We start from the raw sequence: 17,661 nt of genomic DNA, 5'->3' as shown, positions 1-17,661 counted from the left end.
TACTAACTTGAAAAATGTACATTTATTATCCAGGGAACCAGCAATAATAGAATCACAGAAAAGTAAGGCTGGAAGTGCTCTCATGAAGTCCATTCCCTTGCCCCAGGGCAAGATCAACTATACATAAACCATTCCTGACAGATATTTGTCTAACTTGTTCTTAAAAACCTTCAGTGACAGAGACTTTGCAACCTCCCTAGGCAATCGGCTGCAGTTCATAACTATCCTTACCATTAGAGAGATTTTCCTAACGTCTCACCTCAGTCTCCCCACCACAGTAAGCCTGTCTGTTACTTCGTGCTCTATCCCCAGCAGAACTGGCAAACAGTTTCTATTACCTTCCTCTTTACATGAAATTTCCATATACTTTTAAATGGTTATCACATTTTCCCTTACCCTTCCATTCTCTAAACGAGTAATGACCAACTGGGTGATATGTAATCTTCTGGAGCAATTTATCTGGTCTCCCATGTAACCCCCTCAAGGAGTCTCTCTGTTCTGGAACTACCACCCCCATGCCAGATACATCTCCACCCAAAACACAAGCAGTTAAGCAAAAAAAGATGCAGGGCGAGAAGCCAAACTGAGCAGCAGGCTCTCAGATCGTCTTCCTACAAAGAAAGGTCCCCCACAAACCAGTGGACGTCACTGTGGAAGAGATGTGAGGTGGGAAAAGGCACTCACCCCAGAGAAGGGCAGACAAGGAGAGGAAAGGTTGAGTCTAGAAAAGGGGGGAAGAGGCTTTTAGACAACCCGGAATTAAGTTGTAGTGAGTTGGTCTGGAAGTGGGAGAGGTCTGGAAACAAAAGAAGGTGAAGGAAAGCAGTAAAAATCAGAAGGGGGGGAAATCTGGAAGAGAAGTGAGACCAGATGTACAAATGGTGAGGGGTGGAGGAGGCTCAGTACACAGAGAGGGGATTTGGGCACTGATGAGGGAGGAGGCCGAGAGAGGTTGGGAAAGCATGAAACACAGGACAAGAAATGCAACAGAAGTCCTGAGTGCCAGGTGGACACAGAGCAGAGGTGGGGGGACTGGAGAAGCTCCACCAAGCTGCGTTCCTATGAACATGAGGATCTCCTAACAAATGCGTTCTGTTTCTTTGCTAAAGCAGGGCCTGGGGGAGTATCAGCCAAGCTGAGGAGTTGCTCCTTGGGAGTAACTTGGCCTCTCTGGATATGGCCCAAGGTCAAGCTTCGGCGACAATGACCTCGAGACATACGGCTGCAAGGGATTATGGAAAGATTTGAGGGTGCCATCACTTCCACAGGGAAAGGTGTGAGGGAAAAGATATGAAGCTATGACAGAATGGGATCAGAAGGTGACAGGAAAAGTCAGTGCTAGACTGAAGGGCAGGGCCCACTGCACAGAGCAACCTCTTACTGTTTATTCGGGTTTCCATAGTGCCAGAGCTAATAATCCCTCTAGCAGTGCTGAGGGTCACAGGGCAGGAATGCCTCCAAGTCAGCTCAGGTCTGACAGAGCTTGTGCTGAGACAGAGCTAATAAAACCCTGATGGACCTAAGGTGGCCTTGCAAGGTCAGGAGGCTTCATACACTGATTCCTAATCCATCCCATAGCGTTCCCCTTATCCTTTGATCATCCTGGATGTCCCTGGGCCACAGACCCCCCAGTGATCGAGAGCTGATGTCAGAATCACGCTGTTCTCCTAAACCAGCACTCAAAACACACACTGGTAAAAGAAAGTGGCTAATTTAAAAAATAGACCTTGGCTGTCCAGGATCCCCACCGCTGTTGCCCTAGCACTGGTGCAGCACTGAGAGTGGCCAAGGCAGAAGGTGCAGAACATCATGGCAGATAAGAAGCGTGCAAGCAAGGTGGGTCCTGACCATCACACCAAAGCATTGCTGTATCATGGCCACATCCTGCCCTGTAGCTCAGTGCAACAGACACATGCCCTGGCATAAATCCCCACAGCTTCGTGGGAACCTAGGAAAAACACCTTCAGAAAGTTCAAGAATTACTGTTCTAGTCTGAAAAAGACCATTTTCCAATTCTTAAGGGTTGTATTGTCTAGGCCTCTGACCTTTTCTTTTACTCTTCTCTGGATGCTTCCAGCAGGCCTGAAGAGCACTGCACAGAGCACAATTGGTACACCAGCCACATAAATGCTAAGTACAGTGGAAAAATTATTTTGCATGTCTTACATGCATACTCCTGTCCATATATTCTCGCATAACATTTATGGCATAGTATTGTTGATTCATAGCCATTTTCTGAACTCTTGCAACTGCCCATCTGTTTTCTGCAGACCTGCTGCCTTACCAGTTATTCTACATTTTGATTTGCACAGCTGATTATTCCTGCCCAACCACAATTTAGAACTTGTCCTTGATGAACTGCATCATATTCATTTTAGACCAGTTCTCCGATACACCACAGTAATTTTGAATTCTAATCCTGTGCTCAGAGGGTTTACATCCTCTCTCTGGTCGGTGTCATCTGGAAATCTTGCATGCATCTAAGTCATTAATTAAAATATTGAATATTTTCAGGAAATCCAGAGCAGAATCCCACTTGATATATCCTTCTAGTTTGACTATGAATCAGTAGTAATTATTCCAAGAACAGCTTTCCAGCCAACTGTGTACCCACCTTGTAGCCCATATTGCCGCCTTGTTTAGGAAAGGGTAAAAAGCCATCCAAAAATTACGATATACTATTTCTCTACTTGCAGGGAAATTAGGCCCCACTGACAAGGTACCTTCTGGAAAAAAAATATGCAAATTCATTTATCATATTATTATCTACAGGCTATTTATTTTTAAAAATTACTTGATTATTTGATTCAAACTTTTTTCCCCAAGAATTTAAGATAAGCTACCTACTGCAAAGGGGAAAAAGAAGGACCCAGGAAAGTTTACATGTAGGTGCAGTGCTTGCTCTGTCACAGCTTTTTTGAACCTAGACTGTCCTCCAAACGTTCTCCAGTGTAACCACTAATTGCTCAGACATTGCTTCAGCTATTTCACCCTATGTTGCAGAGATAATTTAATAAGCTCCAGCTTGTTCTAAAATATCTATTATCCTATCTCATTTGTTTATAAATCAGTTCTTACCTTTCTCAAGGTAGCAGCCCTTTTCTTGCCACCTGGTAACCCTTTTCATCAAAGAATGATGAAAAGAAAATGTCATTAACTACTTGGTCCTCTCAGATCATGAGTTTTGTCATTCCCTCTCAACTAGTAGTCCAGAAACTCAGTCTTCCTCCTATTACTACTGAGAACATAGCATGTTTCCTTGTTACCATGTCCTTTATTAGTTGTACTTTGTTTTGTGCCTCGGCCTACCTGATTTGGCCCCTGCATTCTTGTCATGTTCTTTTGCACTTATCTCTAGTAAAATATCCAGTTTCCACTTTCTGTATGAATCCTCCATTTTCGGATCATGCAATTTTGCCTCTTCTTACCCTTTTTTATTGGGACAACTTTTATTTGTGCTTTTAATATTCTTTATTGTGACTGGAGAAAAAAAAAGTTAGTTCCTTTAGAAATTGCCAGCCTTCCTTAACCTCTTCGGTTTGTTTCCCAAGAAATGTTACCTATCAGTTCTATGAGTTGAATGCAATCTACTTTCTTGCATGCTATGGCTTTTATTCTCAAGTTCCCTTTTCTCATCTTCTGAAGAACGATAAGCTCGCTCTTTCATGATTGCTATCGCTCAAATTGCCTTTTACCATCATAGGCTCAGCCATCTCTTTCCTAATCAAGCCTGAGCATACAGACAGGATCAAAATATCTCCTAGCCTTTACTGTAAGCCATTCCAGGTCACAGCAATTAGGAGGTGGAAAGGAGGTTTATGAAATACTCTGAAGGTGGCTACACAGAGGCATCATCCTCCCAGGCTTCTCTTGCCAGCACTCTGTTCAGTTGTAAATTGAAACGATTACTCTGATTGTTGCAATAGCTGCAGTCACTTAGCATGGCTAGATTCAGTGTTGACACTGCACAGGTTTCAGATATCAAAGCTTTTTCTGTACAAATTAGCTCCCTTCTGCATGTGGTCATGCCCCCTCCGCTGCTAGCAGCTACTGTTTTTTCCTACAGCTAAACTGGCATTCCAATAAAACAAAAGGAGCAGTATAGCAAGGAGCAGAGGAGCAACCATATGCACCTGCCATTACACTTTTATGGCAACTCTTAAATTAGCCTAACAGAGTCCAATGAATTTCTCTAAGAAATACATACCTACCCACTGTTTACAGCCAAATACATTACATAAATCTAACAAGGAACAAGAAAGAGCTCCAAAAAGCAAATATGGATAGATATGGATTTGATACAAGTTGGAAGAAACAGAAGTCCTTGCCTTCACCTCATATAAGGAATTATATTTCAACCTGTTTCCTTTACAAGTCTCCTGACTGTATAGTCCAATTTAACTCAGCGTTTAATAATTCCTTAGTACAGCTACCAACACTTGAAAATGTTTATTAACGTCTTTACCTGAGGGCAAATCCAAAAGAATGTAAGAATTCCTTACAAGAGACCAAGCAACCTTCACGCTGTTAAAGTCTCCAGAACAGGTCTGAATCTGCTGGGTCGTCACCACAACCTGACTGTTGTCCTGGGCCTCCAGGGACCCAATTTCATCTCCCTGCATTTTATGCATCATTATTTGCCAGGTCTCTTCCACCCAGCAGCAGATACGAGGTTACCAGCTTTCTGACATCTCACTGCCCGAGCAGCCCGATTCACAGTGCCAACAACCCCTACCTTCTGGGAGCTAAGGGATAGCAGATACTGTGGCAGAAGACTGTAAAGCTGGAAAGAAAATAATGTAACATTGCAAGGGTGCTAAAGGTAATAAGGTTTTCAGCAAAGGAGAGTGCCACAGAAGGCAGGTCAGGTAAGGAAGGGAACAGATGTCCACACAGTAGGAATTCTGGTGGAGAGCAAAGGAGTGGCAAAAACTCCTAGGAATAAGCTGAGAGCGGCAGAGAGCAGATAGGAGGAAGATGTGCAAACATGACAAGAATGGCGGTAGGGAGCTGCAGGCAGAGGCCGGAGGACCCCAGACTTCACAGGAAATTCCATTTCAACGTGAGGAAAAACTTCTTTACTTTGAGGGCTGCAGAGCACGTGAACAGACTGCCAGAGAGATTATGGAGTCTCCTTCTCTGGAGATATTCAAAACTCGCCTGGATACATTCCTGTCCAGCCTGCTCTAGGTGAATCTGGTTTGGCAGGGGGGTTGGACCAGATGATCTCCGAAGGTCCCTTCCAACCCCGGCCGTTCCGTGATTCTGTTATCTCCCATCAGCACTGCACCACATGTGGAGTAAAGCTTCCCATTTCCTCTCCTTGAAGACACGTCTCACTGACACGCACGGAAACAGCGTGGTAAATCAAAGCAATGCGAGGCAACGGAGACAGTTCAGAACTGCAGTACAGGGCCAAAGCGACATGCTGGTGCGGACAGCCCGACACAGAGCTGCCAGCCCACTGCAGCCAGAAACGTGGGACCAGCCTCTCTGAGGGTGGATCTGCTCTGGAAAAGGACCAAGTGGGAGTCTGCCCACAGGGAAATAAACAGTTCCTTCCTGGAAAGAGCTCCCAGAACAGTAGGGAGCCCAGGGTAAAGCATCCCGAGACAGAAAATGATCTTGCTTGTACATACAACCGCTAAACCAGTAAACTTCTTCTAAAGGCAAGAATTTTAAATTGGAAAAATAAATGTCTCGCACATCACTAACTTTCACTGTGCTACTAATCCATTATCTAGATCTACTAAAGCAAGAGGAATACCTAGTTGATTGTCTACGTATTTCTCACAGGGTCTCAGCTGGCCAGCAGATGTGGAAACAAAGCAGCAGGATCTCCTGATCCCTGCCCATTTCCTTCTCCCACCTCTCAAATCAGAAACCAGCCCAGACGGGGAAAGCACTGAATGAACTCCAGCAGACTTCACACTAGAGGGAGCTTTCCTCAGAGAGCACACCACCTTGGCATCCCCTTTCTCATTACATTATTTTCAGCGTATCTAGAGGGCAATACATTGGACTCAGGTGAAACAGTTACCATTTAAACCCGCCGGTTTTGCCAGTTTAAGCATTGCAGCATGCGAATGGTGCGGGAGGGAGTACAAGGAGAAGGTACCCACCAAGTTCTACCCAGAGATGTGCTCTGGCTGATGAGATAAAGCTCAACGCTGACATGTTTCTGAGAAGCCTCTTGATACGAACCGCATCCATCCTGCTCCCTTGCCAAACTCCCGTGTTGAACATGAGAGCAACTTAAGAGATTACACTTCATACTGAGCCAGGAGGCCACTCACTGTTAAGCTGTTAATGAGTACAGCTTAGAGAAGCTGGGATACACCTTCCCTAAGGCTTGTGGCCATCCATTTCAGAGGGCCTGAAATACGAATAACTGTGTTACTCACTGTTAATACAAGTGTTGAACTGTTCCTCAACTGTTTTAAAATATTATTTAAACTGAAAGTACTACAAGGCGCTAACAACAGCCAGGAAGAAATCCAATTTCTTTTCTAAACTCTAGTAAACTGTCCCAAAACTATGGGCTGAACTAGAACAGAAGTCCTTACCTGTGAAAGCATTTGTGGCCTGAAAACCAGCTTCCTGCATACTGCTCTCCCAGTGAAGCTTGAGATTCTCGTCTTAACCTGTCCTTACTGGAGACAACTGCTGAGCTTGGAGCTGTCAAGTCACTTCCATCTTAGATCGCCAAAGTCCATTTCTCTTTCCATCCCCGTATTTGGCACCATCCAGTTCCTACCTGACCCCAGGTCTTTTGATCCGTAGGCAGAGGGGATCTGCACTGAATCCAAGTAGGAAGCGTTGGACAGTCCCATTAACCAGCCAGCCAGAGGATTCGGGCCATGATGAATGCGGAAACGAAGCAAATTGCCTGCCAAGACTTTATTTCCCTTTTACAATTAAGTTCTAATCCTCTGTTCATCCAGCACCATTTTTTCAGGTCTCGGCCAATGGTGATGTTCAATTGTCTCTCCTCTCTTGTGTTCCTCTCCCCTCAGGCACGCTCACTGAGAAATTAAAAAAGAAGAGATTATGTTTCCTGATGACCTGTAGCAACATTAAAATTAACAGACTCCAGGGAACAAAAACCCAAAACACATTATCAGGGATTGATTGTACACATTAAAGGAGATCTTCAGAAGGCAAATATTGCGATTTTGCTGAGATGCAAAGTGTGACCACACAGCTCTTTGAAGTGCAAAGAAGAACAGTGCTGAGGGTGTCATATGCATCTCTGAGAACATGATATGATTTACATTTCAAAAGCCATATTTAGCAGAGATGGGGGCAGCAATACAATAACAAAATTGCAGTTAAAAGGGAAAAGGAAAAATACTCAACACTCTCAAGTCTAGTCTATTCAAAACCACAGTGAGATTATTAGCATCTCATATAGCTGCTTCCCTTCTTTTCTGGAGCAGGAAGAGCGAGCACTGTCTGCCGGCACTACACATGCCGTTCTGACAGTCTTCTGTGGTTAAAAACCTTTGTATGTCTGTGCTGTCGATTATCTGTTTAAAATCTCAATTGTAACACAGATGACGCAACTGGGATGTCTCCAGACATTCGGTAACCTTAAAAATACCCATGGGCAGAAAGGTGGTTAATACAAGAGAAAGGTGTTTAAGTTTTTCTTGATCCTACTACTTTTCCAAAGCATGGAAATTTCATATGGAAATTCCATAGCATGGAAATTATTCCATAGCAATTCACTGAAAACTAAAGCTGCAGCACCTCCAGCTTTTAAAAACCAGGATACATTTACTTCCATGGGGTGAAGGCAAACAGCAGACAGGTACATGTTTAGGGAGAAGATTATTTTACAAAAAAAAGGAAGAAAAGAGGACTTGGGAGGAGAACCCACCCACTCCCCGGCCATCCTGCTCCTTCACGTACTGGTGCTTGGCTCGCTATCCCCCAATTCAGTGGCATAGGCATGTTGAAACTAGGTCTGTCATGATCTTATGATCTACTAATGGATTTTAGCTAATGAGTCTAGCCAGGGCTTGCAGTACTGGATCAGACCCGAGGTCCATCTACTGGAGCAGCCCGTATCAGAGGGTGCCGGCGTCACTGTCAGTCCCAGTGCCCGCTGCTTCGGAAAACAGTGCAAGACCGGGCTCAGCAGGCAGGGGTGAATAACCCATCAGCTGCTCCCCAGCCCCACTTCACCCTTTAGCCCAAACTGCAAGACCTAGAGATGAGCTTACATCCTGAAGCATAAGGCTGAATAGCCCAGATGGTCCAAAACTTCAGAGAAGATTCTCAACGCTCTTTGGGGCACCTTCTGCTCCGCAGGCGCCACCGAGTGCACAGCCAGCCCCCCCCTCCAGGGCTTCATTAGGGCCCTTTCTTGGGGGACAAAAAAGGATCTCTTCTCAGGCGTGCCACTGCAAGCAAGCGAGCCCGACACCTGATGAACGCTGTTTCCCTCGGAACACGCTGAATGAAAGCTAGCTGCTAACAAAGACGAATTTTCTATCTTAATGATGTTGCCGCTTTTTCCCTTCCCCCACTTTTGTTACACCAGTATTACCAGAGAACACACATTTTTGTCTCAAAACACAGCACAGGACTGACTGACTAGTTACTTGTATTCAAATCTAGTAATTTGCATTCCAATCAGATAAGGTTACAGAACAGATTTAAGATGTTTCCCCCATTTCTACCCAAATAGAGGAGAAAGTAGAAATTAAGAAAAAAAAAATCGCTGAAAACAATGCTTTTAGATCTAGTATTTCTATCAGAAAAAGATGCATAAAAAATTTTAGAATAGTGTTTTAAATGCTATTATTCCCAAATTTCAGCTCAAGATGCTTTTTCAGCCCTTCAAAGTGTTCCACACAACTAATAACCATTTCATATGAGGTTATTTTATTCTGAAATACATACAACTGCACAAGTATAATATACACACACTGCAGGACATATTTCTTTTGGCTCTTAACATTGTGCTAACTATTCTATAATGACTACAGATGGATGCTGCACTCATTTCCCAAGCTTTTTCTCTAGAGGCCTGAGTTTCTTTTATATTTATAAGAACAGGTCCATATTTGCATTCATATTTTCAGCCGCCCTGTAACTTTTGATTTTGGTTTATAAATCCACAATTTTGATGTCTTCTATTTTCAGCATTTTAGTTTTTCTCCCTATCTTAGAGATGCTCAAGCGATGTGTGCTAATACCTTAGCATCCAGGGAAATTCTCTTATTGTTACATCTTTATATTAGGTATCATATACTTCCGACTCTTTAAAGAACAGAATGCATTTAATTTATTGAAAATTAACTTATTAAAAGAAGAATTATTGTCCACATCGTCAGTATTTCTGCTAAACTAGTTAAGAACCCAACAGTGAAAAAACTCTACTTTCAGCAACTGCTGCTTCTTCAGATAGAAAGATGTAATTTTAACAACATTACAGGACACTGAAACACTTACAGAGTTCATTCAGACCTTAAAAGTCCTCCCTTAAGGCCTCGAGTGAAAGAAGATACTGATATCTCTTGATTGCCCTAAGTGAGCATTTTCTATCGCTGCAAAAGCACTCTTCTCTCCCTTGGCGGATAATGAACCGGGAGGTGGCTGGCAGGACACGAGCAAGGAGCCGGAGCAGGCTGCTGGGAGAAGCCTGGGCAGTGCTCAGCGCTTGCTGGGCTTCTTCACCAACTCGAAGCCAAGTTCGGTACTTATAAAATGCTTCACGCTGATGGCTAAGCAGGCTATTTTCAACAGGCAGACCCTTCATCAGTCACATCTGCATGACAATTTCAGGTCTCTCAGATTTCGAATGCATCCAGAGGGAAGACGACAAACCATCCCAGTCGATACCACGGCAAATAAGGAAAACGGCAAACTCCATTTTTAACAGCGTGTAGAGCTCTGACCTTTCTATTGTACTTTACACTATCAAGAAGATTTCCATTAAAGACAAGATCTTTAAAGACAAGAAGTTTGTGTTTGTTTCCTAACAGACCGGCATGTTTGCATACACAGGCTGAGTCGGGACCTCCGCTGACACATTTCGGCGTGGCTCAGCCAACTCCACTGAAGCTACGCATTTATCCCTTTATACCAGTGGGGTGCAGAAATGATAAACCAACCTGCTTAAAGCACCGAAAAGAGAAAATACACATCTGGAAAAGCGAGAGGAAAGTAAACAATACCAACAGAACTACAATAAAGTGTGATCTTCGACGTAACTATTACAGTTTTCACAACCTGCAGAGACCCCAGTGGGAACGTGTCCCATTATACTGATCAGATGGCAAAGAGAAAATCTAGACGAGAGAGACTAGAGATTTTCTCTTTGCTCCATCTGTCATCTCCTTTCCAATTGCCACAGGAACTCTGCTTCCTCTTCTGCTTTCACTCATCCACTGCAGTGTTACATGAGTCTCAGAAGCAAATCAAAGCAAAACATTGCGTTTCATAAATATGTAGCTGTGCTATAAAGGTTTTCAGCTACTATGCGCTTACGTGATTGAATACCTAGGGAAAAATCAAATCTATTTGTTTTCATCCTCTCCACTTTTCTCAGATTTGGTCCTGGGAAAGGCACCACCCATCTGAATCTCACACAAATAGCAAACAGAAGATATTTTGACTATTTAACACCTTATGCTAGTTACATGTTCTGATGGTATATTTAGCTAGTCAACCTGCTATTCCTCTTTTCTAAATGTTTGAAGATGCAGTATTAAAGGACCACTGTAAAAAAGAATCTGAGAGACAAAAGTATCCAATGCGTGTCATTAAATCCTGCAATAATATCTACATTTTATGAAGTATTTTGCAATCATCAGTCAGGACCAAGCCTGGAGGAACTTGTGCTGAAAGAAGTAGTGAAATGCTGCTTTTTCCAAGACTGGTATCTCTGTAATGTGTTGAAAAACTCAAAAGCACTGGCTAACATGTAAATGCTGCAGCTTGGGTTTTTTAGTTTGGTTTTTTTTCCATTTCCTTTCACTATATACAGTCTGTTTCTCTGGCCACGCGTTGTTGGTTCACACAGAGGCATGAGGAACTCACTGGATGTGTTGTCAGAAGGGCTACGGCCAAGGGAAGCGTTTCCTGTGATAGCCCTTGGCACAACACCCAAAGGACAGCCTTTCACTAAGGTGTCTGACAAATTTATTAACCGGAGTATCTGAAGAGTAAGCCCACACATTTAACTTTTTTGAGAAAGCTACTGAACAGCTTGAGAGCCGTGGTTTAACTTCATCAAGGGAGGACTCATTGCTTGAATTTCTAGCTTTCCGGTGAAAGAGGTGTAAAAGGGCAGAGGGCCTGAGCTGTCCTGCCTTGCGCTCCCTGCGGAAGGCAGATGCCAAGCAGGGGCAGACCGCCAGTGGGAGCTGGGCCACCGCCAGCACCGAGACCCACTCTGTGGCTAAAAGCAGGACAGAAGCAGCGCTGGCCCAGCCGGCAGCACGACTCCAGCTCAACAGGAGATTTTTAAGCGTGTCTCCAAATTCAAGGCAAAAAGTAACATGCCTGAAGCCAGGACGAGCACTGAACTATCCACATGCTTAAACACTTCGCTGAAGCAAAGCCTGTCCTTCCTATAGGTTAAGGCAGCGTAGACGTGGATATATATATTTGAGAAGTTTCTGGCTGGAAAAACACTTCCAACATTTTGTTTTTATAAAAAGGTGTTTGTAAAAATACCTTTTAAAGTTTGCTAAAGCAATTTTAAATGAAGCATACGTGCACACACATAGCTCACCTCTCCATCCCTTTTTGGATTCACCAAGTTTTCCAGGTGTCAGTTCTGCTTCTCATAGAGACTTCTCAACTAGATATAGTAATATCTACCAGTTATACCTACTGGTTTTTTTAGATAGTAAGACCTGCGCCTGTGTTTTACTCTGTGATCCTCACTCCTTTTATTTACTTCTGTCTATAATTTGTCTTCCTTCCACGATACCACTGCACCAGTGCTAAGTGAATCCTGGTTCTTTGGAAATGCTTTGCTCCATAACTCAAAGACTGCTTAAAAAACTCAAGGCGACTTTCACAGGAGACCATACACAAATCAAACTGAAAACCAGATGTTTAAAATACGTTTATCTAATCGCATCTTTCTCACAGACACATACACATCATTTGTTTTCACTTTCTATCTTCGGTATTTGTATAGGTCAGTTGTGACTTTTTAAACAGCTGCTGTATTTCACTTTCTTGGTACATTTCGGTGAAATGAGTTTCTATGTTAAGTTATGTTATACATATTTATATTCCTACAGATACTTTCAGATACTCTTCAGCTTGTTTAGGAATAGTGTCCAAGATTCTTTTCCTTCCGTTTTGGTACAGCACTCCCTGAATTGGGGCAAATGGAGGACAACCAAAGCGAGGTGTGGTCTTTCTGCATTAGTCGAAATAGGAAACAAGTCTTGAGAAGAGGGCACATGGCCAAAACGAAGCATTGTTTTTTCTAGTCTGTTAAGAAAATGTTCTATAAAGCATATATAATGTTCTATATAGCAAAATATATCCCAAACGCCAATGACGGCACACACTGCAAAAACCACTGCAGACAAGGCCCATTTTAAAAGTGAAAGGATGAATGTTTCAGTACAGACATTTCTTCTCCTCTTATTTGTTTATTTCTTTTTCGGAGCAAAGCAATAAACTGAAATAATGATATAAAAATCGGTCTGTTTAGTAGCTTCATGCCAAAGTGAATAGCCTCTGGTAATCAGATAGCAAGGAGTATTTCACTTGAAGAAATCCTATAAATAACTGATAATACAAAAGAGGATGTCACATTTCCTTCCATTAATCTTGTTAAGTGAAATAATTAATGTGGGGCCTCTATTTTCTATCTCTATGAACAAACTAGAGAGGCATACATTTTCCCATCTCTGTGCTGACAGAATGCAGTAAAACCCCAGTGGAAAAGTTTACCAAGATCTCCGTGACAAGCTATTTTGTTTGGATGAGATAATTATTGGGAGAAATTGTACAAGCTGTGTTATGCAGGGCAAATGAGAAGATTGCATTGTTTATTTTTGGACACTAATAAAACTGTAATTACCAGAAGTTGTCAAGAGAAATCATTAATCATGCTGCTCTATGAACCTGACCAGTCAGAAAAAAAAACTGAGCTCTGAATTTTATTTGCCAAAATAACGGAAAGGTAGTAAGAGCAGAATCCAGTCTCAATTAATCTTTTCCCAAAGCAACACAGGGTCAGTATTTGAATTTGCAGAAGGCTGGTAAACACAAAAATTACATTGAGCAGACTGGAGAAAACATCACAAGTTTTTGACTGGTGCTCCCCATGGCTTGTATGAGAAACGAGCAGCTGCCAGAAACCCAGAGGATTCTGCATACTTCAAGACTTTGAGTATCCAACATCCAGCATAGCTCCAAAGGGCGTTCAGCGTCCCTGCAAACCACTCAAAAACTGTGGTCGTGAGTCACAGCTGCAGAGCCTGACCACCCAGACAAGGAGCAGTAGGATAGGGAAGTTACTGGTTTAACTCTTGCTGTGCCATGTAGGATGCGCGAGCAGGGAGGAAACGCCTCCAGAGAACACAACACGGCCACTGCCAATCCGCTGTTAAGAACATTATCAACGTGGAGCTCAGCACAAGGTGAGACAAGTTTCTGACCTCCTCCTCTCCCACAGAAACCCGTTGCTGCTTGAACGAAATGCCGCTTCTGGCTTCCTTTCACCTCAAGAACCCACCACAAGGACATAAGCAATGTATGTTGTTTACAAGCTCTCAATTTTCCAAGTCTGCATTTCCTAGCTTTTCACCAGCCAACACAAGCTTCCCAATTTCTTTATCTAGGTTTTTAGGTATCATAAGAGCATATGGTTGTGTCATCTCCACTGAGAAACCCTGCATAAGAGAAGTGAATGGCCAGTGCTCCTTCCCTGCAGCAAACGATAGCTGTCAGCCATGCCCATCCCTAGGAGACCCAGCAGCAGCATTCCTCTCTCCACCGACAGCACCTTTTGGGTGAGGACATCACACCCACCAGGGAAAGGGTGCACAGCCGAAACCAACCTCTCCCACTGAACTGGTTAGAGCAGCCACAAGTCCTCATACACACAATGAAGATACAGACACACGTACCTACTTCGCTCGTAAAAAGCCGACCGCGTGGATCTAGGCAAGCTGCACTTAATTTCTGAAGGCAGAAACATCTGTACTCAGTTCTGGAAAGGAAATTGAGAAGACAGTATCTCCCATGTGAAAATCTCAAGCAGCGTACGGACACACAATGGTGCAGTCCAACCACTGAACAGTACTGGGGACTGCAGAAATAACTGCATACGGGAATCTAAAAACTCAAGAGATTAATAGGAGTTATCCAACATTATTGCAACTTCTGTCAAAATACTTGGTATGAATGAAAAAGCACAACACAACACACATTCCGGCAAATATAAAATGCAGAAGAGAACAGTGAACCTGCACTAACTGTAATGAAAAACAAACTGATGCTGAAGAGATGCTCAAGGGGCATGGAAGCTGTTGGAGAACAAAACCACTAGCTTGGAGAATAAAACTACTATCTGTACAGCACCTGGGTTTGCTACGTATGCCGCTGACAAGTGGGGGTGCTCAGCCACTCTCAAGAAGGATATAGCATCCTATGCACCTGGGCCATGACCAAAGAAAATCTTCTTCTGCTAAAGAATAAAACATGAACTATACAAGTGAAGTAGCATAAACGGCCACCGTATTAGCTGAAGAAGCGCTGGTCAGAATTTCATAGCTTTCTGGAAGGCTGTATGAGTCAGGGCTATGGAAGTCCATCTACTGTGAGCAGCAGCTGTTCAGGAGGGCAAGGAACGTAAGAGAAAGGCTCAATAGTAATTTATACACATTACTACACAAAGCCGGTTATAGTTTCCTGCAATTCAAGCCACACCACAAGAATTCATCTGGTTTATTTACAGTGTCAGCAGCCAATGTTACCTGCATGCTGCACGAAGAAATACAAATAGAATGTTACCCAGACAAGCAAAACCTAGTTTAGAGAAACTGTAGACAGCACTGGGCACATCAGCTGCAGGGTGTTCCCAGGGCTACTGCGAGTCGCCCAGGAGACAACGGCACTCCGAAATACAGCTGCCGTTGGTGCAAAAAGTCAGTCACGTGTGTATGCCCCTTCTAACCTAAAGAAGGTTTGCAATGATTGCAGACTGCCTATATAGATCCTGTACCGCTCAAATTCATTTTGCTTCCAGTACCATAGAAAACTTAAAAAGATGTATGACTGTATCCAGAAGAGATCCTTGTTACAACAAATACCTAAAATTTCTCCTGTAGAACCGCACCAGATTTTAGACGACTGAAAAATCCTAAGGTTTGCTGATCCATATTCTATTAGTTTTGATTTTCACTCTAAGCTACAACAATCTACATGAAGCAACAGAGATCCAGAATTCTGCTTGCCCCCATTAACACCAGGTCTCCCTTTTGCCCAGTTTCTGACAAAACCTGCAAGTTTAAATTGCATCTCTGTCATTATACTGTGACTGAGCTCTGAACAGAGTCCAACAACCCAGAGACCCAAAACGTTGCCTTAACGTGGTCTCCAGATGCTCTGCTTTACAGAGCATCTACTTGAATTTTATCCTCTGAATGAAACAAGATAACAACTAGATTAATACAGAGCCTGTATCAGAAGCCATATCCAAGCAAAAGATTCACCTGAGACCATGGTGGTTTGCCCATGCCAGGCCAAGGAAAATGAACTCTGCTTACTAAATAATCTAAATAACGCTGAAGAAAGTGCTCCTTCAGCATTTAAATGTATGTACTTCTAAGCCCCACAGTCAATGGGGCATAAGAAATAGTCACAGCAACTCTTAATTACAACCAACTAAAACTTTACTCCAACTTTCAACCCAGAAATGAGAAAAAAGAACAAAATAATGATTTAGCATCTCTCATATTTTCCTCGGACTTGGGAGATTGGCCTTTGGTTTTTTGGGCATGTTACCTGATCTCTCCAGGCTTCCGATCCCATTAGTAAAATGGATATAACTTCTACCTATGGAGAGCTATAAAACGCTTAGGGAACAGAGGTGTTACTGGTAAAACAGATGAGAGAGAAAAAGCCAAAGCAGCATTTTGATTAATTTGATTTTGTTCTCGAGTGAGTATATCATTCTGCAAATTCAAACCAACTCTATTAGCATTGTAAAATCACGCCAAATAAACCCTTTGAGCTAAATCAGAGGCCAGTGACTCTCTATTTCCAGGCAATACTAACAAAACGTATTCTCCTTTAAGCCCGGCCTTGTTCAAAAAAACTGCTGGAAAACAATTCACAAAATAATTCACAAAATTCAAGGGGAGAGCACAGCTGGGAAGCAGTATCCTGAGGTGATCAGCTAAATCTCATTTTCCAGAGAACCACACAGTTCCATTCTCTCAAATCCCTCATTACTCAACACACAAAAGCAAAGAGGCTGTTTTTTCTTGTCCTTGACGGACAGCTTTTTACATAAACAAACTGCATAAAGGCATGGGAAGTAATGCTGTTATCAGTTATATCTGTGAAATTCCCCTAGTTGAGAAGTTCTTGCTTAGCACAGACATAAGAACAGAATTTCGACTCCCTCACGTCAGCTGTAATTCAGGAAGCATTTCTAACCCCAAGCGGCAAAACTAAACAGCTCACCAAGAAGAACAGGTCTGTGGTTTTTTTTTTAAATCTAGCGCCCTATCTATTTTTAACCAGTAATTTTTAATAACAGGTATATTTTAATATACCCTTGCCATATTTTAAAACCACTGTTGCTATACTCGTATATGGTGTCTGGATACAACTGAGACATGTAACTGCACGCAACTGAAGAAGCGTTAGCAATAACTGACAGCGCCTTCTTTAACAAATTAACTGAAAACAAAATACACTCTGAGGTTTTTTTACAAAACCACTCAAAAGTTGGTATTTTCATCAAGGAAAATGGGGCTGTTTTGTTTCTGTCAAGCAAACATGCCATTCACCTGTTCTCCTTCTATGCTGTCCACGCATTTATGGAAATCTAACCTTGGTTTGTGTTTCACGTTGTCCTTTTAGGCACAAAAACATAACAATTACTTTCGAATACCCGTAAGATTACGTGTGTGGTCTTTCAAGCCTACCTGTCAGTCTTCTCCCCCTGCAGTCCTCTGCCAATGAAGACACAGATACCTATAGGAAGGGCCCACACCGATGTAATTTAGAAATAATTCTGTAGTGTAATTAAAGCTTCACAGGTACAAACAGAACACTGCAATCTCGTATTAGAAGAAAATAATGATTTCTGCAGATGAACAATCGTTATCGTCCTTGTTTAGCTATGGAGTTGCAGCTTTGTATTTCCCAGCTGTTAACTTAGCGTCAAGTCTTACCATAAAAACAAAGAATACTTTTGACTTTTTTTTTTTCTTTTTAAACAAGGGGAAAATGCAAAGAGAGTCTGACTTTGTGCCTTTGATAATTAAGCTTCCAATATCACGTAATGTTTTCTAATAGGAGCATCTGCTTTCTGCATTGCAGCCCTACAGCTAAGAAAGCGCTGGACTTATTAATAAAGCGCAATAAAGAACCAAACATCTGGGCGGGAAAGACGCACGGAAGGGGAGAGACTGTCTTCCTCTCGAAATATTCAAGAGACAG

At 42.7% G+C, this 17,661-nt stretch overlaps 1 protein-coding gene across 3 annotated transcripts in view; it reads right to left on the bottom strand.

The window, feature by feature from the left end:
• The window catches only part of LDLRAD4 (low density lipoprotein receptor class A domain containing 4), a 298,353-nt gene that overhangs the window by 186,486 nt on the left and 94,206 nt on the right, over nucleotides 1–17,661 (bottom strand). For all 3 annotated transcript variants that reach the window (XM_054190618.1, XM_054190617.1, XM_054190619.1), the window contains one exon: nucleotides 6,567–7,025. In XM_054190618.1, coding sequence (XP_054046593.1) covers nucleotides 6,567–6,606 — 40 coding nt within the window. In that variant the 5' untranslated portion in view covers nucleotides 6,607–7,025. The remainder of the gene's footprint in view (nucleotides 1–6,566; nucleotides 7,026–17,661) is intronic.

This window comes from Rissa tridactyla, chromosome 2, assembly GCF_028500815.1.
Source record: "Rissa tridactyla isolate bRisTri1 chromosome 2, bRisTri1.patW.cur.20221130, whole genome shotgun sequence".
NCBI lineage: Eukaryota > Metazoa > Chordata > Aves > Charadriiformes > Laridae > Rissa > Rissa tridactyla.
Note: the sequence above shows the minus strand (reverse complement) of the source record. Positions and strands in the feature narration are given on the sequence as shown.